Genomic DNA, 27,062 nt, shown 5'->3' with positions numbered 1-27,062 from the left:
CACTACCCAGGTGTCCTCAAGGCCTACTGTGTAGGATTGGCCACATGATACCATTTGACTTGATCAATGGAGACATCGTTTTTCTTTACAACCAGCAAGCGGTGGCAAGATCACAGTTCAGTCCTTGAATTTTAAGGGCAGGCACCATTGCACGATATGATGGAACAAATTCTATCTTCACTGCAATCTTTTTTCAGACTAGGTCCCCACTTTTTGGAATCCAATCTGTGGATGCCGGTGTATCCCTCATTCCCTCAGCAGCGTAATGTGTAGAACACATCTCCGAAATCTTGGAGTTCCTGTAAGAAAGTGAGACATTAATTTATGTGAAAAGGTGTTTCTGCTGCCACTGCACCAAAACCATCAAGATCTGGGACATACATCTGGATGCCAAACAAGACTTCATAGGGTGTGCATCCTCCCAAAGATCTTCTAGGCAGGTTATTTAATGCTCTCTGGACTTCATAGAAGTGGTGGATCCGACTGTGACCTGAACCTAATACTCTAGCTGTTAAGGATTGCTTTAAGACTCAGTTTTCCCTCTCCGCTGTCAAATTTCCCTCCGAATGATAGAGAAGAATAATGCACAGCTACACCCAAGGTTGCCATGTTATCCCTGTATACTTTGAAGGCAAAGGCTTGGCCCTGGTCCGAGTGTAATGCAGCTACTGCATATGTCCTGATAAAGACTTGCACATTTTTTATAACACAAGCATCAACCAATCATTTTGGCCACACCCCAAAAAATATGGAGCACAAATCTACAGCAAGTAGGATATACTTGAATGCACCATCTGAATTTAAAGGGCTGCAGTGACCTAGGTAAACACACTGTAGGGGCTTGTCGGAAAGTAAGAGGGGTGTCTGGAGTGGGCGCTTACCAGTGGAACCTTTAATTTGTTGGCAGATGTCACATCTATGGGACTACTGCTTTATCCGTTTGTACAGCCCATGCCACTAATAATGTTTTTGTAGAGAAGAAACTGCAGCCACCACACCAGCATGGGCAAATGCAACCCCCTCAATTGCTGCTTTAGTTAATTCTAGCCTGCAAACTTGGTTGGGGATCACCCAATCATCCACCCTTGGAATAATTCATCCACTCTCATATGGGAACAAGTAGTTGCAGCTACAGTTGCAATAATGACAACAGATTTGGGGCTTCTTCAGCCAATGAATTCCCCATGTGTATTCCAACACGTTGATGACTCAATGTTTGTATTACATTATCCTGTGACAGACTATCTTTAAGTTCTGCCTCGTTCCCTCAAAGCACTTTATGCTTGATAGTATTTCCCTTAGAGTCGATTTAGGTGCCAGTCGTGCAAATTTTCATTAAAAGTGTGGACATAATTATTCGAATTCCACAGTTTAATTTTGGGGAGTTCAGGATCAGTGTGTTCCAGTGTTGGAATCAAGGCTTTTAATTCAGCTATCTCAAGGACTGAGTGAAGGTTTAAGGGTGGAATCCTCCATCCATCATTACTCCATAAACAGCTGTGCAAGCTGTGAAGTATTAATGTTTGGTGCCCATAGCTGGTTGAGTTGAGCTGTCAGTGTAAATAATATAGTTATATTGATCAAGAGACAAAATGTTGATGGACATAGGGCGTTCAGGTTCGTAGTGGAGAAATTCTTGAGTCTGTAATCTAGGGTCAAACACATACTCTGCATCAGTGGCCATCAAGGAAGTGGCCTATTGTATCCATCTAGGATGTAAGGCTTTTGCATTTGGAACACTAGCCTTTGTGACCACCTTTAAGGCCTGGACTGGGGTGACGACAATAATGGAATTTTTCTCTCTTGGCCAGTGGTCTTTCCTTAATAACGACTATCTGAACTATAATGAGTAATTTTTCAATGGACCTAAAACGCAGTTCAGCACAGGAATATAAATGCGATTTATATGCAGTTGTCACTGTGTCACCTTTATTGAATGCGACATAAGTAAAGCCTAAGGAACCCGGAATTTATTCGGATGACCAAATTTGTTTTGTTTATAAGTGTGTATAGGTGTTTTGCTTCAAGCATGTAATGTTCTGAGTGTTTGTACATGTTCTTTTGTCCAAATCTGGATGAATTAAATCCTATAGTGGTTTTATGCATTGTGCATAGCCTGGTTTGTAGGGTCTGCCAAAATTGAAAAATCCTAATAGGGATTGTAGTTTTTTTGTTAGTGTTTGGCGGTTGCAATTGTCCACACTTCTCAAGGAAGCATGGTGCCAGGCTCTTCGCTTCATTTGATACCTTGTATCTTAAGAACACGACACTGAGGAATATCATTTCTGTTTTCTTAAAATTGAATCTTTAGCCATGTTCATCAATCCCAAAACAATGCGATCCACTCTGGCTAAGTGAGTGTTTAAGACAACATCCATCAAGCATATGTCATCGACAGAGGACAATGCTTCTGTATCAATATTATGTAATATTGATGTTACTCCGGCAGACAACAGCTCTGGACTGTTCTTATACCCTTGGGGGAGCCAGCAAAAACGACGCTGAGATCCCTGCTTTCAGGTGCTATGTTTTGTCAATCAATCGGGAATTTGTGAAGCACACTACTCACCCATGAGGGTCTCAAGGCATGGGGGGGAGGGTTTGCTGCTACTGCTCGAACAGCCAGGTCTTGAGAAGTTTCCTGAAGGTAAGGATGTCTTTGATCTGGCCCAGGTGTCCCAGGTTTTGGCAGCGAGGTGTGAGAATTATCTACTGCCGGTCTGCGGACGCGTGTGACAGTTGCGAGGGCGAGGTTGGTGGAGCGGAGATGCCTGGTCGGGGTGTCGAAGGAGAGCCGTCTGTTGAGGTATTCTGGTCCGGAATTGTGCAGTGCTTTGTGAGCATGGGTGAGGAGTTTGAAAGTGATTCTCTTCATGACTGGGAGCCAGTGCAGCTTTCTCAGGTGGTCTGTGATATAGCGGGGGATGTCCAGGATGAGGTGTGTGGAGGCGTTCTGGATGCGTTCCAGCCTCTTCTGGAGTTTGGCTGTGGTTCCTGCATAGAGGGCAATGCTGTAGTCCAGTGTGGCATAAAAACCCATTGGAAATATTCAGGGTTGTTTTGTATTTATTACATGCAACACAAAAAGATGATGGACGGAATGCTGAACAATGTAAAACATTCACCCCAGTCATAGATCTTGGTTTAATCCATCATTATTTTGCTTGCCACGTCATTCCAGTTTGGACCCAGCCATATGCAAATCGGCCTTGACCCTGCACCTAATGGGAACAATCCAGCCCGAACTGCCTGGCCAGGTCCTCTCCGGACAAGAAAACAAGCATCCTGGGACCGGTTTCAGTGTATCACCGCTCATCAGCCAGGCTGCCTTCAAACCGGTGGCATAGTGAGCACAAGGCCCAGGTCTGGGCACTCCTTTCCACTTTGGGAGAAAAATGCAACACAAATTATTTTGTGATGTTGCTCTGTGCACCCTTAGTGACTAGTGTATGCCCAGACCTGAGTCCCTTGGTTGCTGCGCTACTGAATTCAAGTTAGCCTGGCTGATGCGGTCCAGGGAGGACCTGGCCTGGCAGTTTGGGCTGGACTGTTCCCATGGGGAGCAGGGTCAAGACTGACTTGCATATTGCTGGGTCCAAACTGGGGTAACATGGCAAGCAAAAGAAGCAATGGATTAAACCCATATCTGTTACTGGGGGTGAATGTTTAAAAGTTTCAACGCTCTGTCCATCATTTTATTTTGTGATGCTGTATTTTTTTTTTACAGACAGTATTGTTCATTAATGATGTACTGTGTGAAGTTTTGTATTGCAAGTGTGTGTGTGTGGCTATTTAAATGTCTGTAATGTAAGACTATTCTGTAGCAATGATCTGGCTTAGCTACTGGGAACAAGGGGTTGTTCACTGGGGATACACAGGGTTCTAATACTACCTAGCACTCAAACTGTGAGAAAATCTCCCTCAAAGGGACTTATGCTTCAGGTTTTATGGGGTATTGTGGTTGCACTTGCAGGCTGGACCTTATGGGTATTACATGATAAGGAGAGTCCAAATCTCAGCCCATATTGTTGCTGTATAGTACTGGCCTTGTGTCAGAACCCAGACTGCAGCATAAGCTGCTTTACTTGCTCAGGAACAAAGACTGAGAAAGACTGTATAATTGCATCTTTCCCTCGTGGGAGCGTTCTGACAAACTCCAGTCTTTTAGCCAAGAGAAAGTCATCGCAGAGTATTAATGCTTCCCAGAAAATGATCTTGATTGTGCAAATTATGTCCCCTCAATCTGTTTTTTTAATGTATCCTCACGGTCTGGAGGGGAAACTCGCCTGTCTGGGGGTTTCAACTTCTATGCAGTCGTTAGTTGCTCTCATGTCCAGAAACACTTGAAGATTCTAGTGAACTATTGTGACCTCCACCGCGCTGTCTAGCAGAGTCTCTGGCCACATCCTGTTCCACAGTAACATTCTCAATATGTGTTGCATTTTTTGCTAAAATATCTGCAACCCTCTTTTTTAATTGGGGTTTTTGTTGAGGAAGTTTCTCATCCTTTTTTATTATGATGTCAGACGAGCGTTTTGAGCCCTTTTTCGGTTTCACATACTCTTCTTGTCTGCATTCTGACCACGACTCACTCTCCTACCTCTTGTCAGATAAGTCCTGAAAGGAACAGCAAGGGCAGTATCATTGTACTGACACCTGCCAGGCTGTTTCAAATTATCACGGTTACGTAAATTATAACGTATTTCAGTGCTCTCCGGTTACGGACATTCTCCCCATGATTTCAGATTGGTTTTATATCATTTTTGATTGACCCAGCGTTTTAGTTGGAATTTTGTGCTTGTTTTGTATTATCCTTTTCAGGATTGACTTTAAGCTGTGCCTTATTTGGCCTGGATTTCAAGTTATTGCGACTTGTAATGTATAGGTCTCTGCTGTAACTTTTGGTAACTCGCTCACCTGCTCAATTAAGGGAACTTGTGCAAGATGTTGGTAAACTGCCAATGCTGCTGCTTTCCCTTTTATGTTTCCTGAAATAATTGAAGATACTGTGATAAAATTGCCAATTAACTTCATCTTCAAATCCAGGACAGGGGCAGCCCCGTGTTTTGCTTTCCTTATATTATCTTATGACCGAGCTGACAAAACTTCTCTGGAATGCACTTCTTAGTTTAAAGAAGACATTTATTATCATTATTACTTCACCACGATGTTCCTGAAAGACGAGATTAGTAGGTTGGAAGCACACGTTTAAAAGTAGTCGCAGCAATGAAAGCAAAATATATCAAAGTACTTCTCAGTTGCAATGTACACAGCAAATACATGTGATTATATTATAGCATAACTTCAAAGCAAAGAATAAAAGTCAAAATTTCATCACCGTAGGGCCTATCACTGCTCGTCATCCTTCTCATGCCTGCAAGTTGATGACTCCTGTTCAACTGTGAGAAGAAGATTTTTCACCCAAACGGGAGTCCAGACAGCTGGCGTCCGCTCCTGACTGAAGTCCTGTCGAATCTCCCTTCGCTGCTGCCCAAGGCCACCGTAAAAAGCCTGGCCCCTTCCTCTCAGACCTGGGAAATAAAACAAGCTATTGGAGATTGGCCAGATCTCCTAAGCCTCTCCTCTTCCCAAGGCTGAGCAGAAAGGAAAACACCAAATATACGCTCTCTTCTCACGTTAGGGTTCGTGTGAATTCAATTTGAGAAACACAGCTCGGTCTACCATGTGGAAAAAAACAGCTCATCTGCAATGTCTCAACTGCAATGTCTAACTCCACGTTAAAGCCAATAGGCTGCTAACCTAAATACCAAATGTAATATCTAATGCCATGTTAAAGCCAATAGGCAGCTAAACTGAATACAGAATGTAATGTCTAATGCCACGTTAAAGCCAATAGGCAGCTAAACTGAATACAGAATGTAATGTGCTCCTGATGAACATTGAACAACTAATATGCGCAGTGGTGAAACACAAAGTCATTGGTCAAACACAATTAATGGCATAACACCCCGTATTCGTTTATCTGATTCACATCAGGTAAAACAGCATGAGATTGTGTACCATGTGTTTTTAGTATGTATTGCAGCAAAAACTGTGCCCCTAGTGGCACAGACATCAATAGAGGGTAGCATCCCAAGTGACAGGCATATTGTGATAAATCTATGTTTATCTTGGAGTCCCATATGGGGAAACACTGCTTCAAGCTGATTTCTTTTTTGAGCAATCCAGAACAGATTTTCCTCCTGTTTGGTGGGTACTATAACCATAATATCATTAATAATCACTAGGTTAATCCCAGGTGTAGCCAATTGTGGCTGAAGAGCTTGAGCAGCCCTCCCTGGAGAAGTGTTCAATTTTCGCATAACAAATTGTGTTAAAACTGTATATAATCTAACTAAATTATTTTATAATAGGTGAAGATCAACTGAGTTAGGGCACAAAGGAAACAGTTTTGATGTTCCTGAAATGTTAATATTTCTAAATAGTTGTATGCTCTGTAATGTTTTGGGACATTTGCTACTGTGTATGTATGAAATGTATTTGTATTGGCATCGGGAAATGTGAGCCATGAGTAAAATGTTTTAGTTTTGTATGCATTGTGTGCTTCTATCACAAACATAACATCTCCACCCCTGTTAGGTAATCCATTTTGAAGTTAATGTTGTGTCAGGTGTACAATTTAGTGGAATAACCACTGGATTCGCCAGTCTAAAAAAAAAAAAAAAAAAAAAAGAAAATGCAATTCATAGAAGGAAATACTAAATTGGCCATCCTTTTAAACGTTCAAGCTTGAACAACCTACAGACAAATATAGGTGCTCCCTATATTGTAGAGGAGGATATTTCCCTAATACCATGGACGTCTCCGTATTATTGTGAAGAGGGCACCCAGGGTCGCACGAGACACCAGTTAAATAAGTGCCTGACCTTAGTACGATGGTGGTGCCATGTTGTACGGTTCCTACTACGATAATAGGACTACGTAATAGGACAACAGAACTTCTAAATGTGAGAGTCTGAGTCCATCCACACCGTCAGAATCTGTTGGCCAAAATCTTGACCAGCTCACAATGCCTTGGCGGAACCCCTAAACCAACCAGGGTGGAAGGTGATTGTGGCAACCTAAACATTTCCCATGGAAGTCGTGAAAACAGATCTTACCCTTTTGTGGTATTACTCATGCATGCCCAGGTGAGACACAAAAGAAATGCAAAATAAGCTTTCAGTACCTTTATTGAAACAATCGCAATCTAGCGCAAAGCAAATGACCTACAATCATTAGAGCAGATGTAACAATGCAAAGTAACCAGCATTATAAACATGATAGAGAAGACAAACAAAATAAATCAACCATGGTGAATGTGATTCTAGATGTTCTAGTGGTTCTAGAAGTTCCTATGTCACTCTAAAACCGTACTCGAGAGCATAATGGGTGTACCTTTCTGCCTGGCCCAATCTCAGGGATTAGCCCATATCTCCATAACTGAAGGACAGTGTTAGGAGTCGGCCTGCGGCGTAGATGGCAGTTCTTTTGGGGGCTGGTAGATTAGCACCAGCAGAACAGTTGGTCAAACAGCATCTCGAATGCCCTCTGCTGCTTCCAGGTTAGTGCATTGCTTACGTAATAACCCGTACTGTGTTGAAGGCATGGTCTGTATGCAATGCTGTGTCTAGATGTTAGAGGCTGTTTCCTGAACAGGCAGCACAAGCTGGCATATTGTGTACTAGGTTCTTAGCCTTGGGCAGCAAGTCGTGCAAAGGCTAACTAAACAAACAGCCGGTTTCTTATATTCCTAGAATAAAAGCATGCTGATAAAAATATGTAAAGATCAATGCTAAAACAGCCTTCCTAAAAAACAAATAAAATATGAAATGTAAAATGGAGCTAAGTGGAGATAAAAATTGAGGGAACCAACACAGGTACAAGAGCTCCTCCTAACCGGTCAGCCTTGAGAAACAGTAGTTCTCAAGAACAATTTGCAGCTCTCATTTTCGCATCCGAAACTGAAGGGGATGATTAAATTACACTTTGCTCCAATTTCTATTCTCCAGTCGCTGAAGTATCTGCCACAGGTTTGCTTTTCAGAATCCCTACACTCCTAAAATATGCACGTTGCATCTGTCTTTCCAAGAGCACTAAAAAAACAGGAGTACAAGGTTAGTTGTTCATAGCAGAACCTTTTAGAGGGGAGGCTCAAAATGCCATCTGACCTCACTCTTCTGGCAGCTTCAAAGAAAAATCCACTCAAAGGGAAATTATTTCTTCCTTTTTGCAGGCACGTTCCCTCAGTTGACAGGGAAGATTATTTATTTATAAATTGATGTTTTGGATGTTGAGTTTTTTGAGTCTCAAAGTGGCCTCTCTAATGCAACATGTGATGGAGACGTGTGATGAATCTGTGATATCTAGTGTGTGATCCTGTCAGAGCCCTGTAGATATTAAAACTTTAAATGCAATCAAGTGTTTTATTTGATATAACAATCAACCAAATTTAAAGCAAGCCTTATGGGTTGATAAGGGTCTCCTCTTTTGCTCCGCTGACTATCTTATTTGTATTTTATTTTAACACAGTAAGTGCAGACAGCTACCTCGAGGGGTATCCTGGCACTGAGCAAGACTACTCTTACAGGAAGTAAAATCAGACATAAAACACGACAAAAAGCAGGAAACTAAAAAAATAAATTGATGATTACAGAAGAGCTACTTTTTAAGAAGTTTCCAAAACGTGAGATGATTAGAAATGTCTTAATCATGACATTAAAAAAAGAACCCCTCTTCCCCTCTCTTACACGCCCGTTCAGAGGCTAAAACATTCCCCAAATGTCTACGTGATATTTTTGAGGTTTTAATAGTCAAATAAGAAACGTTCTAAATCCAGATTTCCTTTAAATCACTTAAACGGGACATGACTACGCAAGACAGGTATTTGGGAGTGACATCTATTTGCTTTGTTGCCCCTTTGACTAGGCACAGGAGCAAGGCCTTGACCCCCTTGTCAGTCTTATTGCATCATTGGCAGACATTTTGTAGATCATTTTGATATGGTTAAGTAAAGTTTTAAGTGTTAGTCCAATCAATAATTTCTCTCTTGTTTTGCTCCCCAGAGAGTGCATTTTGTGTCTGACCCCTGCACCTTAGATGTCAATGGTGTGGTGTTTGGTGTGACGTCAACGGACCTTCTCTTTCACATGGGTGCCGAGGAGATCAGTAGGTAAGTAATTCCCTTCCATCATCCTAAATTCAAAAGTTAGATCAGACTAACCCGGCGAGCTATTGAATTAAGGAATTTGTGAATATTGAAACAGAAGCAATACAGCATGACAGTCTGTATGAAGATTTTACACAACACAACTGAAGGCAAACCCTTTCATTTTATGTTATGTGCATTTGTATAATGCATTTTCCCATTTATACGGTTACAAACCACTTCTGGAATCTGGGTGTCCTTTACAGGAGTCATTCGTCTTTTGATGTTGTATTATGTGGGGGTAGGTTTGTGTCTGTCTGTCTCCAGGAGAATCCCTCAAGCGTAAGAGGTTAACGCCCCCTCTCTCTCTGGGTATGTCTGCACTCAGACCACAACCAGCTGCTTCTCCCAGATAGATGCATCTGCATGCGGAGCTTGCAAGCAGAAGTGGGAGATGTTGGGAGTTAGAGCTGCAGTTGCTAGTTTACTCCTTCATTTACCAATGTGACCAGATCTCTGGGAGAGCAGAGTTGTCAGTGTTTTGAACTGAGTGATCTTCAGGATGCTGAAGGCCCTGCATTAGCCCTCACCTGGCTTAATATGGCTTGTGTTAGGCTAACTGGTGTGTAAAGCCTCACCTTGGATGCCTAGTTGCTGCTTTAGTTGAGCCACTGTCTTTGGTCCTCTGAGGTGAAAGTGCTCGACAAGCATATGGGTTTGTTCAGGATTTGTGAAATGCCGCACAGGGGTCCACCTGTTTTGCTCTGATCTCAGGATTTTGAGCTGGTAGTGGGATTTGGTTAGAGAGTAGAGCGCACGGCAGAGTATCTTTCTAGTGCCGCCTAGAGGATGATTGACAGAAGAGGAGGAGGTTAACTTCTCTCCTTTACATTTTCATCTGTTCCAGGTTAGAACTGATGCATTCTGACGCTTTAATAATGAAATATTTTTCATATGAAGATCCTTTGTGCAACAGCAATTAGATGAATCGGCAGAAAATCTAACTACCGTTGATTATTTGCATTCTACTCCTAGGTCAGCACGTCAATTTATCTGTATGGACTTGGTCCTCTTTCTTCTTTATATTTTGCTGCAGAACGTGATATTTCTGGTTATTTACTGTTCTGTCGGTTGAGTAAGACAAGAATTGTGGTGTGGACCACAACGATTGGAGTAACCCTAAATAAGTGTCTTCCAGTCAGGCTTTGCTAGAAATAAATTGAATGTCCAATCTCTGTGTAGAATCTAAACGTTTTACATGGAAGAACTGAATCATTTTAAATTGGCTTTTGGGGAGTAGTGGCCACTGGGCCTGTGGATGGTGGTAGTACATTTCATATTTTCATAGTTTGTGTAGCACCCAGAAAGGGAACACGGTTCTAGCTCCTCTCCATTTTTCCATATTTGGAGATTATGTGACACTTCATAGAGGCAGGAGGTAAATTGTGAAGAGCTAGTTCTCTAGAGATCTGTAGAATGCATTACCCACACAATTGAGTGCATGCAAGGAGCTATTTGACTGCAGCTGGAGCAGTATCTAGCAAAATACAAGGCAAACCATATGATAGGTGTCCTTGGAGAAAGCTGGCATTGTGTCTTCTCCAGAAAGGAAGGATAATGCAAATGGTGGTGATTTAACTGAGTCCAGGGTGGTTGATGGGTACTGCTGTCAACTGACTTAATTGTTTCTTTCCATACCAAAGTTAATGAGTGAGTGAAACGTTTCAATATTTAATGCCTTGGCAAGTTGCTGTTGGAGGATGCAGGAGCTGAAAAGTGCTTCACACATGACTTCGGCCATGCCAAGCCCAGCAAAAGTGGCAGAGGACAGACCTCAACCTTAGTTAGAGGGAGTCTAGATGCCTCACTACCTCTATTCAGGAGAATGGTCAGTCTCCAGTGGACTGGATGGCCAAGCATTATGCCTTATTGAGCAACTGGGAGCATTATACCAAGGCTGTTTTCAGGTTGGATTCCTGTCCTTCAAAGGTGCAGAGTTCAGAAATAAGTTGCTATACCTGAACGCAGCGACTCTTCACCAAAGTCTCCAACACTGTGGGTGAGATCAGAGCACTGGGTGTGAATCCTCATTTATCACCGCAGAAAGGTGTGACTTTTGCTCATAGCCCTTCACACACACCTTACTCTGTTATGACGGAAGCATCCGATATAGCCCAATACTTGGGTGTAGCAAAGAGGACATGGATGGGAAAGACCCCACACCTATTTGCAAAATATAGATGCACACAAAAGGTGATGGGAAAAATGCTTGCAATTTGTCTAACCACTGGCATTCCAACCTACCGTCCTTTTGTCCACAATTCCACCCATATGCAAATCAGTACTGACCCTATTCCAATAGAAAAAGTCCAGCCCAAACTGCCTGTCCAGGTCCTCCCTGAACCAGAACACCAGCAACTCAAGACCAGTTTCACCCTGATTGGGGCTTGTCAGTTGGTTGCAGCTTTGTTCTAGCAGCACAGTGAGCAAGGGACCCACGACTAGGCATACCCCTAAGGGTGTAAGGTCTAACACAGAAAAGATAATGGGGAATGTTGGGAGGGAAAGGTCCGCTGTATTGTAATAGACGTGCACCCCTGCCCTTAGTTCCCAACTGTACTAATGTCTGGATCCCTACAGCTGTCTTTTTTTGCCATAGGCAAATAGACCGTGTGTGTACGCCATGACATAGGCTTGTGTCAGGAACTGCAATCTTGTTGGACCGAGAGCAGCACCCAAATAGCTACCCACATAGTGGTGCAAGGTTACTGTGCAAGAACGAGCGTGGTGGTAGTAGCATACCATATAGCGATCAGTAGGAGTGAACCAGTACTTTTTAATCTGAGCCACTAAAGCGAGGCCTGCAGTCTCACTTATTTTGAATTTTCATTGTTTGTGTTTAACTCGTTCTTGGCCACATCAGTTTGCTGTGGAGTGTTGCACAGTGCAGGAGTGGTGTATCTGCCCTAGGTGTATGTGTGCGTGAGAAGGGTACAATGCAGGATAATGCAATACTGCGCAGTGCGCACTCAGTGAGTGCATGTGCTGGGTTAATGTGTGCCTGGGAAGGGTTCAATAAAGGGTTAATGCAGTACTGATCAGTTATTTCATAGAGAATGTTTGCGCTGAATGTATGTGTGCATATTAATGGTAGAATACATGGAGAATATAGTGCTATACAGTGCATGCATGATATATTTTGGTCTGGGTGTATGTGTGCCTATGAGTGGTACTGTACATGATGTATACAGTGTTGTGCACTGTCTGTAGGTTGTTTACATGCACTTGGTGTATGTGTGCTCTGGATGGTACAATACACGGAAGGCCGTAGGTTCCATTTTGGGAGACCCTTGCCTGCATGCTGAAACATGGAGAAGCAGTAGTTAGATCGCCCCCAGCTGCCCATACTCCCATCCCTCCCAAGAAACATTGTTGTATTGCTGCATTCCTGTAAGCTGGGTGGGGCACAATGGTAAAGGGAGAGTCAGACTTCCCATGTACACTTCAAATGGTGCCCTTTGGTTCAGTGAGTGGTCACATGGAATGGACCTGGGTAAATCTTAGGAAGGTGATGGGGCAGATAAGACAATCATAAAAGGTAGAGCTGGGGTCCTTGGGCTAACCTTTTGATGAACATATAATTGTAGCTGACGTCCAGGTGTGAACTCAAGTCGTTCCCAAGGCCTGTGTTGTGGGAGTATCAGCTTTGGAGTTGCTCCTGCTGTGACAGGCAGTTTTTCAAGAGGACGAGGAAGAGAAAGTGATAGGAGTGAACATGTCAGAAGAAGCAGGCCCCTAACATACAATGTCCAAGACTCAGCCCCTAAATCATATTTGGTGTCTGGAAATAGACTATAAAAAAAAGTGTTTGAGACCTCATAATTGTCATCTGCCAAGTAGCTAGACAGGCTTTGTGAGGAGAAGCTGTGCAAGGCTATTGCTTGGACAAGAACTGGGGGCCAAGGCCTCCTTGTCTATCTGCCTGCTGGGTGAAGGGACATCAGGTAGGGTATCCAAGACCACCTGCTGTGAGCCGGGAACACTGCAGCCAGCCTGTTTGCCAAGATCAGTGAGCCCTGTGATGAATAGGAGAGCATTGGAGGGAGGGAAGCCTGTCCGTTAGACTTCCTCTTTGAGGTGTGAGGAAACAGCTGCTGCACAGTGCGCATGATAATTGGCAACCCATGTATGCCAGGGAGGACTGCCAGGAAATGAGCTGTGTGCCCTAGAAAGTGCTGAGTCAGTGATCCAGTATGCCAGGAGGGGCACCATTAAAAAAATAAAAAAACTGCTGTGCATTAAGGACCATAGCCTTGTACAGTAGCGGGCAGTGACCCTGTATTTCAGGGTGGCCTGCCACCCAAGAGGCAGGTGCCCATGTTCTGTGAGATACGGTGACCTCATATGCCAGTGGGGGTCATTGGGAGCATCAATAAATGTGATCTGAACTGCTTCCCCTTCCACCCCTGACCTTATCTCTCCCCCCCCTCCCCCCACCCCCTTTTGGCCCCATGACCTCATCAGAGGCCACCTCCCATCTCCAACGCGATCGGAAGAGAAATTAATTTGCATTTCTCTTCCGATCATGTGATGGGGCCTGAGAGGCTTCAAAGGAAGGAAAGGAATTTCATTCCCTTTGATGTGTCTCTGAGCATTTCAGCAGCTGGTTCATGAAGTGATCTGGCTGCTGAAATGCCCAGTAGACACCAGGGATTATTTTTAATTGTAAAAGTGGCATAAGGGGAGCGACCCCTTGGGCAAGGGTCGCTCCCCAGGGGGGCAATTATTTTCAAGGGCTTTTCTGGCAGAAACCCCTAGAAACCGTTTTTTTTTTTTTAATATGTGGGGAGCAAATTGTCTTTAGGCCATATCTGCCCCCCTCCCCTGGCTGCAGATCTGCCTATTTTTATTAGGCTGATCTGTCCCCAAGGAGGCAGAAACCCCTAGGCCCTGGGGATTTTTTTTTTGCCCCAATTTCATGCAAGGGGAGCACCCCTTAGGCAAGGTCCCCTCCCCTGGGGGGGATGGGGTTTATTTTAGGCCATTTCTGAAACCACTTAATCACCAGGGATTGGTGTGTGTGTATGTGTGTTTTGTTTGGGGGGGGGGGGGCAGCCCCTTGGCCAAGGGTCGCTCCCCAAGGGGGCACATTACTGTTGGCCATATCTTCAGCCTATTTTTGCAAGGCCCATCTGCCCCCAAAGAGGGGGGGGGGGGGCAGAAAGCCCACCAGAGACCAGGAAAGATTACTTTTTCAAAATAATGGGGTGGGGGTATGGCCATACACCCACCCCAAATAAATGGGGCCGAAGTTGTTCTGCCCACCAGTGGGCAGAAGAGCCAATTACCCCTGATCCACACCCCAGCTGAAGGGGGTAACAGTCTTTCAGCTCTCCCCCGCACAATAAAACATCTTATCCCATGGCAAGCAAGAGGGCATCTGGTGTGGGCTGCACTTTTTGGACTTTGGGACGTTGCCATGTAGAAAAATCCACAAGACCTAGACACATCTGAAAACGAAACATCTGGGTGATTCCAGTGTGGTGTGCTTCACATGCACCCGCACCATTTTCTTACCCACAATGCCCTGCAAACCTCCAACTTTGCTGGAAATCACAAATTTTTCCCCTCATTTTTGTGATGGAACCTTCCGGAATCTGCAGGAATCCACAAAATTCCTACCACCCAGCATTGTCTTATCTATACCGATAAAAATTCTGCCCCACTTGTCAGCCTAAAAATGTTTTTTTGGACCCGCTTTGGTTCCACCTTAATTTCAACATGTTTTTGGCTCTTCCCTGTCACAGGCACTTGGCCAACCTACACAATTGAGGTATCACTTTTACCGGGAGACTTAAGGGAAAGTTGGGTGGTAGGAGATTTGTCCCGGTGCGGTGATCCCACACAGACATTTTGGAAAAATATTTTTTTTTGCTAAATTTGAGGTTTGCTGAGGATTCTGGGTAAGAAAACACTGGGGGATCTACGCAACTCACACCTCCCTGGACTCCCTCGGGTGTCTTGTTTTCAGAAATGTCGGGGCTTGGTAGATTTTCCTGTATGGCTGCTGAGCCCAGGACCCCCACAAGGGAGGTACCATTTTTATCGGGAGACTTGGGGGAACGCTGGGTGGAAGGAAATTTGTGGCTCCTCACAGATTCCAGAACTTTCTGTCAACGAAATGTGAGGAAAAAGTGTTTTTTTGGCCAAATTTTGGGGTTTGCAAAGGATTCTGGGTAACAGAACCTGGTGTGAGAGCCCTACAAGTCACCCCATCTTGGATTCCCCTAGGTGTCTTGTTTTAAAAAATGCACAGGTTTGGTAGGTTTCCTTAGGTGCCGGCTGAACTAGAGGCCAAAATCCACACCTAGGCACTTTGCAAAAAGCAGCTGTTTTCTTTGGGAAAATGTGATGTGTCCATGTTGCGTTTTCCTGTCGCAGGCATTAGGCCTACCCATACAAGTGAGGTACCATTTTTATCAGGAGACTTGGGGAAACACAGAATACCAGAACAAGTGTTATTACCCTTGTATTCCTTGTATTTTCAGACAGTGTGTAAAAAAAGACGACTATTTGAGAAATGCCCTGTAATTCACATGCTATTATGGGCACCCCGGAATTCAGAGATGTGTAAATAACGACTGCTTCTGAACACCTTATCTTGTGCCCATTTTGGAAATACAGAGGTTTTCTTGATACCTATTTTTCACTCTTTATATTTCAGCAAATGAATTGCTGTATACCTGGTATAGGATGAAAACCCATTGCAAGATGCAGCTAGTTTATTGGCTCTGGGTACCTAGGGTTCTTGATGAACCTACAAGCCCTATATATCCCAGCAACCAGACGAGTCGAGCAGACGTAACAGTATATTGCTTTAAAAAATCTGACATTGCAGGAAAAAGTTAGAGTAAAACGTGGAGTAAAATGGCTGTTTTTTTTTTCCCCTCAGTTTCAATATTTTTTTTATTTCAGCTGTTATTTTCTGTAGGAAACCCTTGTAGGATCTTCACAAATGACCCCTGGCTGAATTCAGAATTATGTCTATTTTTCAGAAATGTTTAGCTTTCCGGTATCCAGCATTGGTTTCACACCCATTTCTGTCACTAACTGGAAAGAGCCTGAAAGCACCAAAAATAGTAAAAATGGGGTATGTCCCAGTAAAATGCCAAAATTGTGTTGAAAAATGTGGTTTTCTGATTCAGGTTTGCCTGTTCCTGAAAGCTGGGAAGATGGTGATTTTTAGCACCACAGACTCTTTGTTGATGCCATTTTGAGGGAAAAAACACAAACCTTCTGCAGCCCTTTTTTCCCATTTTTGTGGAAAAAAAACAAAATGCTGTATTTTGGCTAATTTCTTGGTCTCCTCCGGAGGAACCCACAAACTCTGGGTACCTCTAGAATCCCTAGGATGTTGGGAAAAAAGGACGCAAATTTGACATGGATAGCTTATGTGGACAAAAACTTATGAGGGCCTAAGCGCAAACTGCCCCAAATAGCCAAAAAAAAGGTTCGGCACAGGAGGGGAAAAGGCCTGGCAGCGGATGGGTTAAACACAAACCAAAGATTAGGCCCAAATAAAACTGTAACATACAGGGTTTTTTTCAATTAAAAGCTATTCTAAAAATATATAAAAAGATATATTCTGTTCAGGATAAAAGCATAAAAACACAACAATAGAGCAGTAATAAAATGGTTAATATCTCCCAACAGGTCACATACGGCTATAGATATAGAATATACTTCTCAGTCACTAGTAAAATGTATTAATTTCCAGTGCCTAAGAATAGCCCATAAAAATGTAGACATGATGTTACAGATGTATATGGGTGGTAAAGACTGTAAGAACACATAAGCTGGTCGACGTATCAAGTCCATGGATCTCAACAATGGCAGCAGAAATATCTTTCTTGGCGAATTATACAATGAACAAAATAGAAGGTTATTGAAAGTACTTTGCTCAGTAACCATGTCACACGGCCATTTGGCTTTGGGCCTCGACCAGTCATTTATGGTTGGAAAAATCACCAAATGATGGAAAACATCTAGCCTAAACCTGGTTAAAACAAATCTATGCTGTTCATCGCTCACCTCCTTTAGGTATAGTTGCATGCCAGGTGGGGTTAAAATCAACTGGTTTCTAAGAACCATTGATTTAAGCAGTTCAACAGATAGACTTAGTTCTTCTAAATGTGTCAAGCAGTCTTTTTTCAGGTTTTTTTCTTGTGACAACTGGTAGTGTTTCTGGCTTATAGTAGTAATCTGGGTGCCCTAGTCACTCATAAAGTTTTTGTACGTTATCCCAACCATTGAACTCTTCCTACGTGAGAGGACCTAAGACAGATCCCTGTAATCTCTTGGTTCAGCTTGTTGTACTCAGAAGTCCCATTTCTCTTCCAGGGGATCCTCATCAAAGTCATAAACATTGAATATTCCCACCCTTGTGCGGGGACCCCGGAGCATATATAATATACACATATAAAGTATGAAATATGCACAAAAAATATATATATCGCATTTTTAGTAGACATATCTTTCATACTAAACTCATATATACATGTGTAAAACAGCAATGCAGGCTATAATCATAAACAAGCTAAAATGCTTTATTTCTATGAAGTTTTTTTTTTTTTATTTTTTTTTTATCCATTATAAAATTACAATAGAGAATAAATATATACCCAAGCCCCCAAAAATGGGCTTAGGGAAATAAGCAGTAGTAATCAGAGAAAAAAGAGAAAAAACTACATTGAAAAACAATGGAGCATTCTTAGCCAATAGGCTGCATGCAGGTTAACACAGGAGAACCATAAAAACTTTGGCACCGTGCCTTTAAGACCCTGAGCACCTCCAGTATCCCACCATGCCTCAGGGGTGAAGGAAAGGTGACAGTTGGTTCACAGTTAGGTCAGTTCTTTTTTCCGGCTTCTTCAGAGAGGATCCTGGAGCATTGAGCTCTGTTTTTCTGAGTTTTTCTCAGAAAAATACTTGAAACAGCGTTTTTTCCTGTTTCACTCGACATCTAACATCTTTGTCTGAGTTTGGCAGTTTTTTCCTGACAGAAAAATGCCTTCTCTTTTTGTCAAATGCCCTTCTTGTGGAAAGAAGAAGGCCCAGTCAGACCCACACTCCCTTTGTATTGTGTGCCTGCCTCAGAGTCACTGCCCTGACACTTGCAAGCACTGCAAGAATATGTCAGAGGACTCTGAAGGACAGAGAAAAGATCAGGCTTCATGGGCTTCAGGAGAGGCAGAAAACATCATCCTCTTCGCTTCCCAGGCAACCAACAGGCCACTCTCAGGAGAGAATGGCTAGGTCGACGTCAGCAGGTAGGATAGTACCTGTTTGTTCCCCGTCGACGTCGTCGCTGCCACCATCTCACCGCCATAGATCGCCGTCGACGGCGACCCGACCGACGTCGAAGGACACGGCGTCGAGGGAACATGGTCATCGCAGGAGCATATCTCCGTCGACGGCAGCCCGCTGATCGACGTCGAGCCATCACCGGCGTGCCCGTTCGCCGCCGAAGACCTTATGCCCCCCGACGTCAAGAGACACGACGTCGAAATCGCCACGCCGGCAAGAGCGGCATCCGCCGTCGGCCACCCACCGCTCCATGTCGAGGCACACGACGGCGAGTAGGTCAAGGTCCAGAGATCGCCGTTCGACGTCAAGACACTCAACGTCGAGGCAAGAACAACCGGCGTGCCCTTCGACGTCGGCACAGCAGTCGACGTTGACATAGGTTTTACCTGTCTCGCAGGGAGTAGAGCATCGTCCTCCAGCAGATAAGGCCGCACCATCTCCAGTGGTCTCCATACGGAGCGATTCATCTCGTTCGAGAGCGGCATCATCGGGGCATGTTTCACCCATCAACTTATCACCAAGATGGTTGGAGAGCCTTAATAGACCAGCGGCCTCCCCAGATTCACAGTACTCACGAATGTACTCTCCTACTGCCTCTCTCCCGAGAACACCATCACCGACAGCGCGGGCAGAACGGGCTTGTTCTGCTCCTCGCCAACCGACCACGAGGCCTGGGCGCTCTGTTACAGCGTCTCACAGCAGGTCACGTTCTCAACGGCGATCTAGGTCACGATCACGACACAGAAGATCATCCTCTTGGTCGTCGTCAGGATCATCTGTCGGACGTTACTCCCCCACCCTAACAGATTCTCCACCAGCTAGGGTCTCACCGGTGGATGACATTACCACTTTTAATGAGGTGCTGTTAAGGGGAGCGCAGAAGTTAATATAGAGGTTCCAGAGCCATCTACCTCCTCGTCAGTCATCTTTGAGACTCTGCAGCATAGATCAGTGCCGAAAAAGCTACTGCCGCTAGTGCCTGGTTTGTTGCAGCCAACCATGGACACTTTTCTGGCGCCAGCCACCCTCAAATCTGCCCCGGCTAGGATTCTGAAAAAATATAAAGCGCCTGAACAGGACCCTTTATTCCTAAGAAAGGACCCGCCACCGGACTCTGTAATATTGGCCGCAGCCCGAAAAACCCACTCGGTAGCATCATCCTCCACGGTCCCACCGGATAAAGAGAGCAGGCATCTAGACTCTCTGGGGAGAAAAATGTGCGGCACAGCGGCATCTGTAATGAAAGTCTCCAGAGCTTCTGCACTCCTGGGCAGGTATGACCGTTCTCTGTGGGACTCCCTCAACAGATTCACAGAAAAGTTGCCCAGGGAAGACAGACAGGATTTTCAAGAGATCCTGCAAGAGGGATGCCTGGTATCCAACCAGGTCATCAGCGCAGCGGCAGATGGGGCAGACTTAGCTGCACATGGGTACGCACATGGAATCTGTGCAAGAAGGTTTTCCTGGCTGAGACTGACTGGTTTAAAACAGGAAGCACAACAGCGCATCCTAAATCTCCCATTCAACGGGAACTCGCTGTTCGGTACCCATGCGGATGAGGAAATGGCCCGCATGAAGACCGAGGTGGACACCATGAGGGCAGTAGGCCTGAAAAGGAAGAAAGACTTCAGGCGGAGGTATAGGCCTTATGACAGGCGCCCTTTCCAGCAGAGGGTTCAAACCCCTCACTGGTCCCAGAGGCCACAGCAAAGGCAGGGACGCCCTCTTTTTCAGGCTCGTAAGGCCACAAGGGAACGAGGGTCAAGTAGACCTCAGCAGTCCACACCGAAAGCGCCGGCCAAACAATGAGATCTCGCTTCCTTCGACACTGTACACCACTCCGGTGGGGGGAAGTATCACAGGTTATCTTCACGAGTGGCACTCTATCACAAAAGACAAATGGGTGCTCAACATTGTCGAAAATGGCTACTCTCTTCTTTTCAGACAGCCTCCACCACACTTGCCACCAGCCAAATACAATCCATCTCATCTCAGCCTGCTGCGCAAAGAGGCTCTCGCCCTCTTACAAAAGAAGGCAATAGAAAAGGTTCCACTTGCGCACAGAGGAAAGGGGGTTTACTCCCGTTATTTTCTGGTGGCGAAAAAGGGCCGAGAGGGCGTTTTCAGACCAATTCTGGACTTACGGCTGCTGAACAAGTACATAAGAAAACAGAAGTTCAGGATGCTGGCTCTTCACCAGATTTTCCCTCAACTACATCAGGGAGACTGGATGTGCTCCATCGACCTACAGGATGCATATTTTCACATCCCAATAGCTCCCAAGCATCGTAAATTCTTGCGCTTCCAAATAGCTTCACAGCACTATCAGTTCAGAGTACTACCATTCGGCCTGAAATCTGCCCCCGCGTCTTCTCGAAATGTGTGGCAGTGGTAGCGGCACATCTTCGAAAACAAAAGATCTTCATCTACCCATACCTAGACGACTGGTTACTGAAAGCTTCCTCTCCGGATCAGGCGAGAAGCCATCGGGACATTGTGCTTAAGGTTTTTGAGTCTCTAGGTCTTCAAGTCAACTACCAAAAGTCAACCTTGATTCCAACACAGAACCTTCACTACCTGGGAGCTATACTAAACACAGAGCTCCAAAGAGTGTATCCTTCGGAGGAACGACTATTATCAATAAACAGGAAGTGTCAAGACCTGTTAAAATCCGACGCACCTACGGCCCGTCAGGTGACATCGCTGCTGGGCTCCATGGCATCATGCATTTTCATTGTCCCAAATGCCAGGCTGCACATGAGGCCCCTCCAAGAGGCGTTGGAGATCAACTGGTGCCAAAGGACAGGTCGCTGGGAGGACAGAGTGCAGCTACCTTCAGCGGCACTTCAGTCATTGCAATGGTGGATGCACAGACCTCACCTGTCAGTAGGTGCTCCGTTTCACCAGTTAATTCCATCCGACATTCTGGTAACGGATGCGTCTCTTCAGGGATGGGGGGCTCATCTGGGTCTCCTTCAAGCTCAGGGCCTGTGGTCCGACAAGGAAAAGAAGTACCACATCAATCTGCTGGAACTCCGAGCGGTCCATCTGGCTCTCAAGTCTTTTGCTCCATTGATTCAGGGGAAATCTCTCCTAATACAAACGGACAATACAACCACAATGTATTATTTGAACAGACAGGGGGGAACGAGATCCCTCCCCCTATCTCGAGAGTCCCAAACGATATGGCATTGGCTCCTGGCCAGAGGAATGTCACTTACAGTGGTTCACCTGCCAGGTCAACAAAACGTGGAAGCAGATTTCCTGAGCAGACACCTAGAGGACGCACACGATTGGGTCCTACACGGCGAAGTCGTCGAGGACATCTTCGCTCAATGGGGTCGACCTCAATTGGATCTCTTCGCAGACGAAGTAAACAAGAAATGCCCAGACTTCACATCCAGGTTCTACCGTCCGGGATCTCGAGGGAATGCCCTGTTGATCGACTGGTCAGGGATATTTCTCTACGCCTTTCCACCGATTCCCCTCATACCGGCAGTGATCAACAAACTTTACAGATCCAGCACCAGAATGATTCTCATAGCGCCACAATGGCCCCGTCAATTCTGGTACACAGATCTCCTCAACCTATCGGAAAAACCTCACAGGAGGCTTCCGTGCAGACCGGATCTTCTGAGCAGGATGGAGGGCAGGATTCTACATCCCAACCTACCCTCTCTGAGCTTAACAGCATGGCTCCTGAATTCCTGCAGTATGGACACCTAGGGCTCTCGCTCTCGCATCTTGAAAGAGTCCAAACGGCCTTCCACGCGGCGTTCTTACGCTTTTAAGTGGAAGAGGTTCTACATATGGTGCTGTCAACAAGGTCAGAATCCCATACGGGCTCAGGAGGATGTCATACTGTCTTACTTACTTCATCTGGCAAAGTCCGGTCTGCAGGTATCATCTATTAAGGTACATTTGTCTGCCATTACAGCCTATCGTAAGTCACCTTCTCAGGAATCCTTCTTTACGAAACCAGTAGTCAAGGATTTCTTAGAAGGTTTGAAAAAAGTTTTTCCGCCCATTCGGAGACCCTCTCCTCCATGGGAACTGAACATAGTATTGTCAAAACTTATGGGCCCTCCTTTCGAACCTATACACAAAGCCTCTTTGCAACACCTTACGTGGAAGACGGCTTTTTTGGTGGCCATTACTTCCGCGAGGAGGGTCAGTGAAATTCAGGCTTTGTCTTCCAAAGAACCGTACACAGTCTTTCACGACAATAGAGTGGTTCTGCGAACTCACCCATCTTTCCTACCGAAGGTGGTGTCAGAATTCCACATCAATCATACTATCTCTTTACCGACTTTCTTTCCCAATCCGGAGACTCCGGCGGAGAAAGCATTGCACTCCTTAGATTTGAAAAGAGTGCTGAAATTTTATTTGGATAAAACAAAATCGATTAGACATTCCAACCACTTGTTTGTAAATTATGGTCATTTGAGGACAGGAGAGGCAGCATCTAAACGAACGATATCAAGATGGATAGTTTCTTGTATTGTTAATGCTTACCAGCTGGCTAACAAACAATTACTAGCTAGGCCTAGAGCGCATTCCACAATGGGAAAAGCGGCTACTGCTGCCCTCCTTAACAATGTTCCGAGATTTGTAAGGCTGCTACATGGAAGTCTGTACATACATTTACTAGACATTACTGTTTGGACTCAGATGCAAGAGCAGATTCCCAAGTGGGGCAGGCCTCTCTGAGAAATGTATTTGCATGATACATATATATATTCCTGCACTCCTATTAGACAGTCCGCAGAGTTTAGGGATGGGCTTGCTAATCTATTCAATGTTTATGACTATTGATGAGGATCCCCTGGAAGAGAAGGATAAGTTACTTACCTGTAAATCTTAGTTCTCTTCCAGGGGTATCCTCATCAAAGTCATAAACAACCCACCCTCCTCCCCGGACGCACGTCTCCTAGAAGTGCAGGACAGACTGTCTTTCGAATCAGTTTCACAGATTGTCACCGTAAAAAAGTACTGACCTAACTGTGAACCAACTGTCACCTTTCCTTCACCCCTGAGGCATGGTTGGATACTGGAGGTGCTCAGGGTCTTAAAGGCACGGTGCCAAAGTTTTTATGGTTCTCCTGTGTTAACCTGCATGCAGCCTATTGGCTAAGAATGCTCCATTGTTTTTCAATGTAGTTTTTTCTCTTTTTTCTCTGATTACTACTGCTTATTTCCCTAAGCCCAGTTTTGGGGGCTTGGGTATATATTTATTCTCTATTGTAATTTTATAATGGTTAAAAAAATAAAATAAAATAAAAAACTTCATAGAAATAAAGCATTTTAGCTTGTTTATGATTATAGCCTGCATTGCTGTTTTACACATGTATATATGAGTTTAGTATGAAAGATATGTCTACTAAAAATGCTATATATATATTTTTCGTGCATATTTCATACTTTATATGTGTATATTTTATATATGCTCCGGGGTCCCCGCACAAGGGCGGGAATATTCAATGTTTATGACTTTGATGAGGATACCCCTGGAAGAGAACTAGGATTTACAGGTAAGTAACTTATCCATCTTGTGTCATAGCAAAATCGGTTGAGTTTTAACTAGGTTTGAAATGAGCGGGACCCCTAATTCCGAGTGGCATACATGTGATGGACTACTCTGTGGGAGAGAAAGAAGATAATTCAGGAAGGCATTCTCTGTCAGCTGCAGGGAGTCATGGTTCACTTGCCCCCAGAGGCCTGCCCCATACATGGCTGTTGACATACATTTGGCCTTATACACTGTTAGTATCTCCCTAGGGGGTTTATTACCAACCTTGCAAGCAGAGTTCCGCAAGGCTGCAACAGTTTTCTGAAAGTGTAACCCTCTGGGTCTAACTGCCATCCGCCATGTCCCTTTTATGTCTAACGTGATCCCCAGGTAGGAAAAGGACGTAACGTAATCAATTCTAGAATCTTTTATCATGAGGCTGGGGGGTTTCCATAACACTTTTCCACACCTCATAGCAAATGTCTTGCTTTTATTAACTAGTAACCCCAGTTCCTCCATATAGGACACGAAGCATGTTAGTAGCTGTTGCAGTACGAGGGGGTTTGCGCCATAAGAACAGCATCATCAGCATATAAAAGAGCGGGAACGGGCTGGGACCCTATTAGGGGTAGGTTGTTACAATTAGCAGATAATGCATTATCCAGACTATTAATGTATAAGGAAAAGAGAAAGGGTTCCAGGACACAACCCTGCCTTACACCCCTCTCTATACTAAAAGGCTGGTTACATTAGCCCTTTACTCCATATCGCACTCTGGCGCTACACCCATGATATGTTTCCCTAAGAAATTGTATGATCGGTAGGTCCATCCCCATGATTGACTGCGTAATCCATAGTAAATTATGGGCAAAGGCAGCAGTTAAGTCAACAAAGACCAGGAACAATCTCCCTTGTTTGATAGTGCTGTATTTATCGATCAGCATGCTTAGGTTCAGACTCTGTTCCACGGTTCCTACTCCCTCCCCGAACCCGTACTGGAAATCTGATAACACATTCTTGTCCTGGGCCCATTCCTGCAGTCTGTTCAAGATAACGCGACCTGCCACTTTCAGCATCAAATCTAGGAGAGAGCTAGGACGGTAACAAGTGGGGCTGTGTCGATTTCTGTTTTTGAAAATTGGGACAATGATTGATTCCCTCCATGACTTCACTAGACCAGCTTGGCAACATGCGTGCAGGACTTGAGTGAGCAGTGGCCCCCAAAGTGTCGTGTTGGCTTTAAACAGATCTACAGGGATAAAGTCTGGACCCAGCGCCTTACCGGCTTTACTTACGTTTAGGGCAACAATAATCTCATCCGAGGTAAATGCAAGCTTGATAGGGAAAATAACTGGGGCAAAAGAGTAGCTGTCAGTCGCACCGTGTACTGTCAGCCTTAACCTGTTAATAGGATTAGAATAAAAAGTTGAGAAGTGAATAATCCAGTCTCACTCACTAATAGCCAATTCAAGGAGTGGTCCGGTGTCAGGCTGGAGATATGGTGAGTTAATTACCCACCAAAAAGCTGCAGGCTCCTTACTAGTGCTTGCTTCATGCAATTTGTCCCATAGTTTTATTACTACCTTTCTCTGCATTAACACGAACTTAAAGTTTTTTGTTGGCAGCCCTGACTTCATTTATGCTGCGTGGTCATTTGTGTAGGGCTACTTTTAGCATTCTGTGGGCCTTGGTGCAGGGTTCATCAAACCACCCCCTCATCCTGTTGTTACTACTGTCCTTGCCTGTAATCACTAGTCCCTCCTTAACATCCCCAGCAATCTTTTGAAAACTCTCAATGATATCCTCGGGGTCAGAACCCTGGTCTAGACAATTTTCAAAAGCCTGTGTGCAACCACAAATCAGCCTTTTTAGAAACTCTTGGGGATCAATTTTCAACCAGCGCAGGGTATACCCGTTTTGCCTGTTAATATCCATGGCTTCCACCGTGCAGTAGTTGGGGAGTGACGCTTGAGCTAAAATCAATTGATGCCATATCCAAGGCTTGCTCAGGGGGTACAGCATGCAATTGTGTGGGTAATAAAATTTCCAGCCCTCGCGACGTGTCTGTTTGTGACCAATATGTAATCTATCACTGAGTTTTTCCCTTGGCCATTGAATGTAGTAGCAAATGGGACTGGAGGGCAGCAAATTCTGTTACAGAATGCAAGGTCAGTGCTAAATATGAGATCATTCAGTTGTTCCCCACAGATGGAGTGAGTAAAATGTGAGTGTCCAGCATTCCCCTTTCACTTAATCTGCAGATCTTTTCTGAAGCCCTAGTGCAAACTTCAGTACTGAAATCTCCCCCCCCCCCCCCATAGAAATACCAAATCCTGGAGTTTTCTATTCCTGAGAGCTTTGATATCCCTTTTTAGTAGTGTTAGGGCGGTGTTCATCTCAGCTTTCGGGATGTTGTTATAGAAGTTGATTAAAGCAGGCACCCATTTAGCTGATGTTTCAACAACGATCTGATGGTAGGGTTGCGGAGCCAGCATAGTTATACTAGCTGCCCTCAGGGTTTTTGAAATGTAGGTACGGCTCCCCCCTTTACTCTCCCCGAGTTAGATGATTCTGCTGGGGTATGATAGGTCCTAAAACCATTTAGGTGAATTGGGTTTACTGCCCATGTTCCTTGTACACAGACTACAGTAAAGCTATTAACAAAATCACACCAGTCTTCTTTTCCCACCTTACATAGTAAACCTGCCACGTTCCAGAATGGCATCCTTGTCTTCCCCTCAGGAATAGTATTTTCACAGTTAACCAGGTGGTCCTGAGTTGGTAGATGGATCTGTCCTGAAGGGTTTAAGGTCAGCAGTAGGAGAAGCAGTCAAACCAGGGGTAGTTATGTTGCTTAGAAGGGATGGTAAGTAAGTAGGGATATCAGGTGGTACACCGAGTCAGTCATTTACATCTAGAGTAGAAAAATGCCTGCTGAATGGTTGGTTAACCCGGCCCTGTCACACAGGGGTCTCGGATACTGAAACTGAATTTGTGAGTTCCCTGGTGCGCTTCTCCTTGCATCTAAGGCCACCAGAT

The 27,062-nt window shown here is 44.7% G+C and overlaps 1 protein-coding gene across 1 annotated transcript in view; it reads left to right on the top strand.

The window, feature by feature from the left end:
- The window catches only part of POLA2 (DNA polymerase alpha 2, accessory subunit), a 346,083-nt gene that overhangs the window by 213,302 nt on the left and 105,719 nt on the right, over positions 1-27,062 (top strand). Inside the window, exon 15 of the mRNA XM_069208070.1 lies at positions 9,066-9,172. Coding sequence (XP_069064171.1) covers positions 9,066-9,172 — 107 coding nt within the window. The remainder of the gene's footprint in view (positions 1-9,065; positions 9,173-27,062) is intronic.

The sequence above is a fragment of the Pleurodeles waltl genome, chromosome 9, assembly GCF_031143425.1.
Source record: "Pleurodeles waltl isolate 20211129_DDA chromosome 9, aPleWal1.hap1.20221129, whole genome shotgun sequence".
Taxonomy (NCBI): Eukaryota; Metazoa; Chordata; class Amphibia; order Caudata; family Salamandridae; genus Pleurodeles; species Pleurodeles waltl.
Note: the sequence above shows the minus strand (reverse complement) of the source record. Positions and strands in the feature narration are given on the sequence as shown.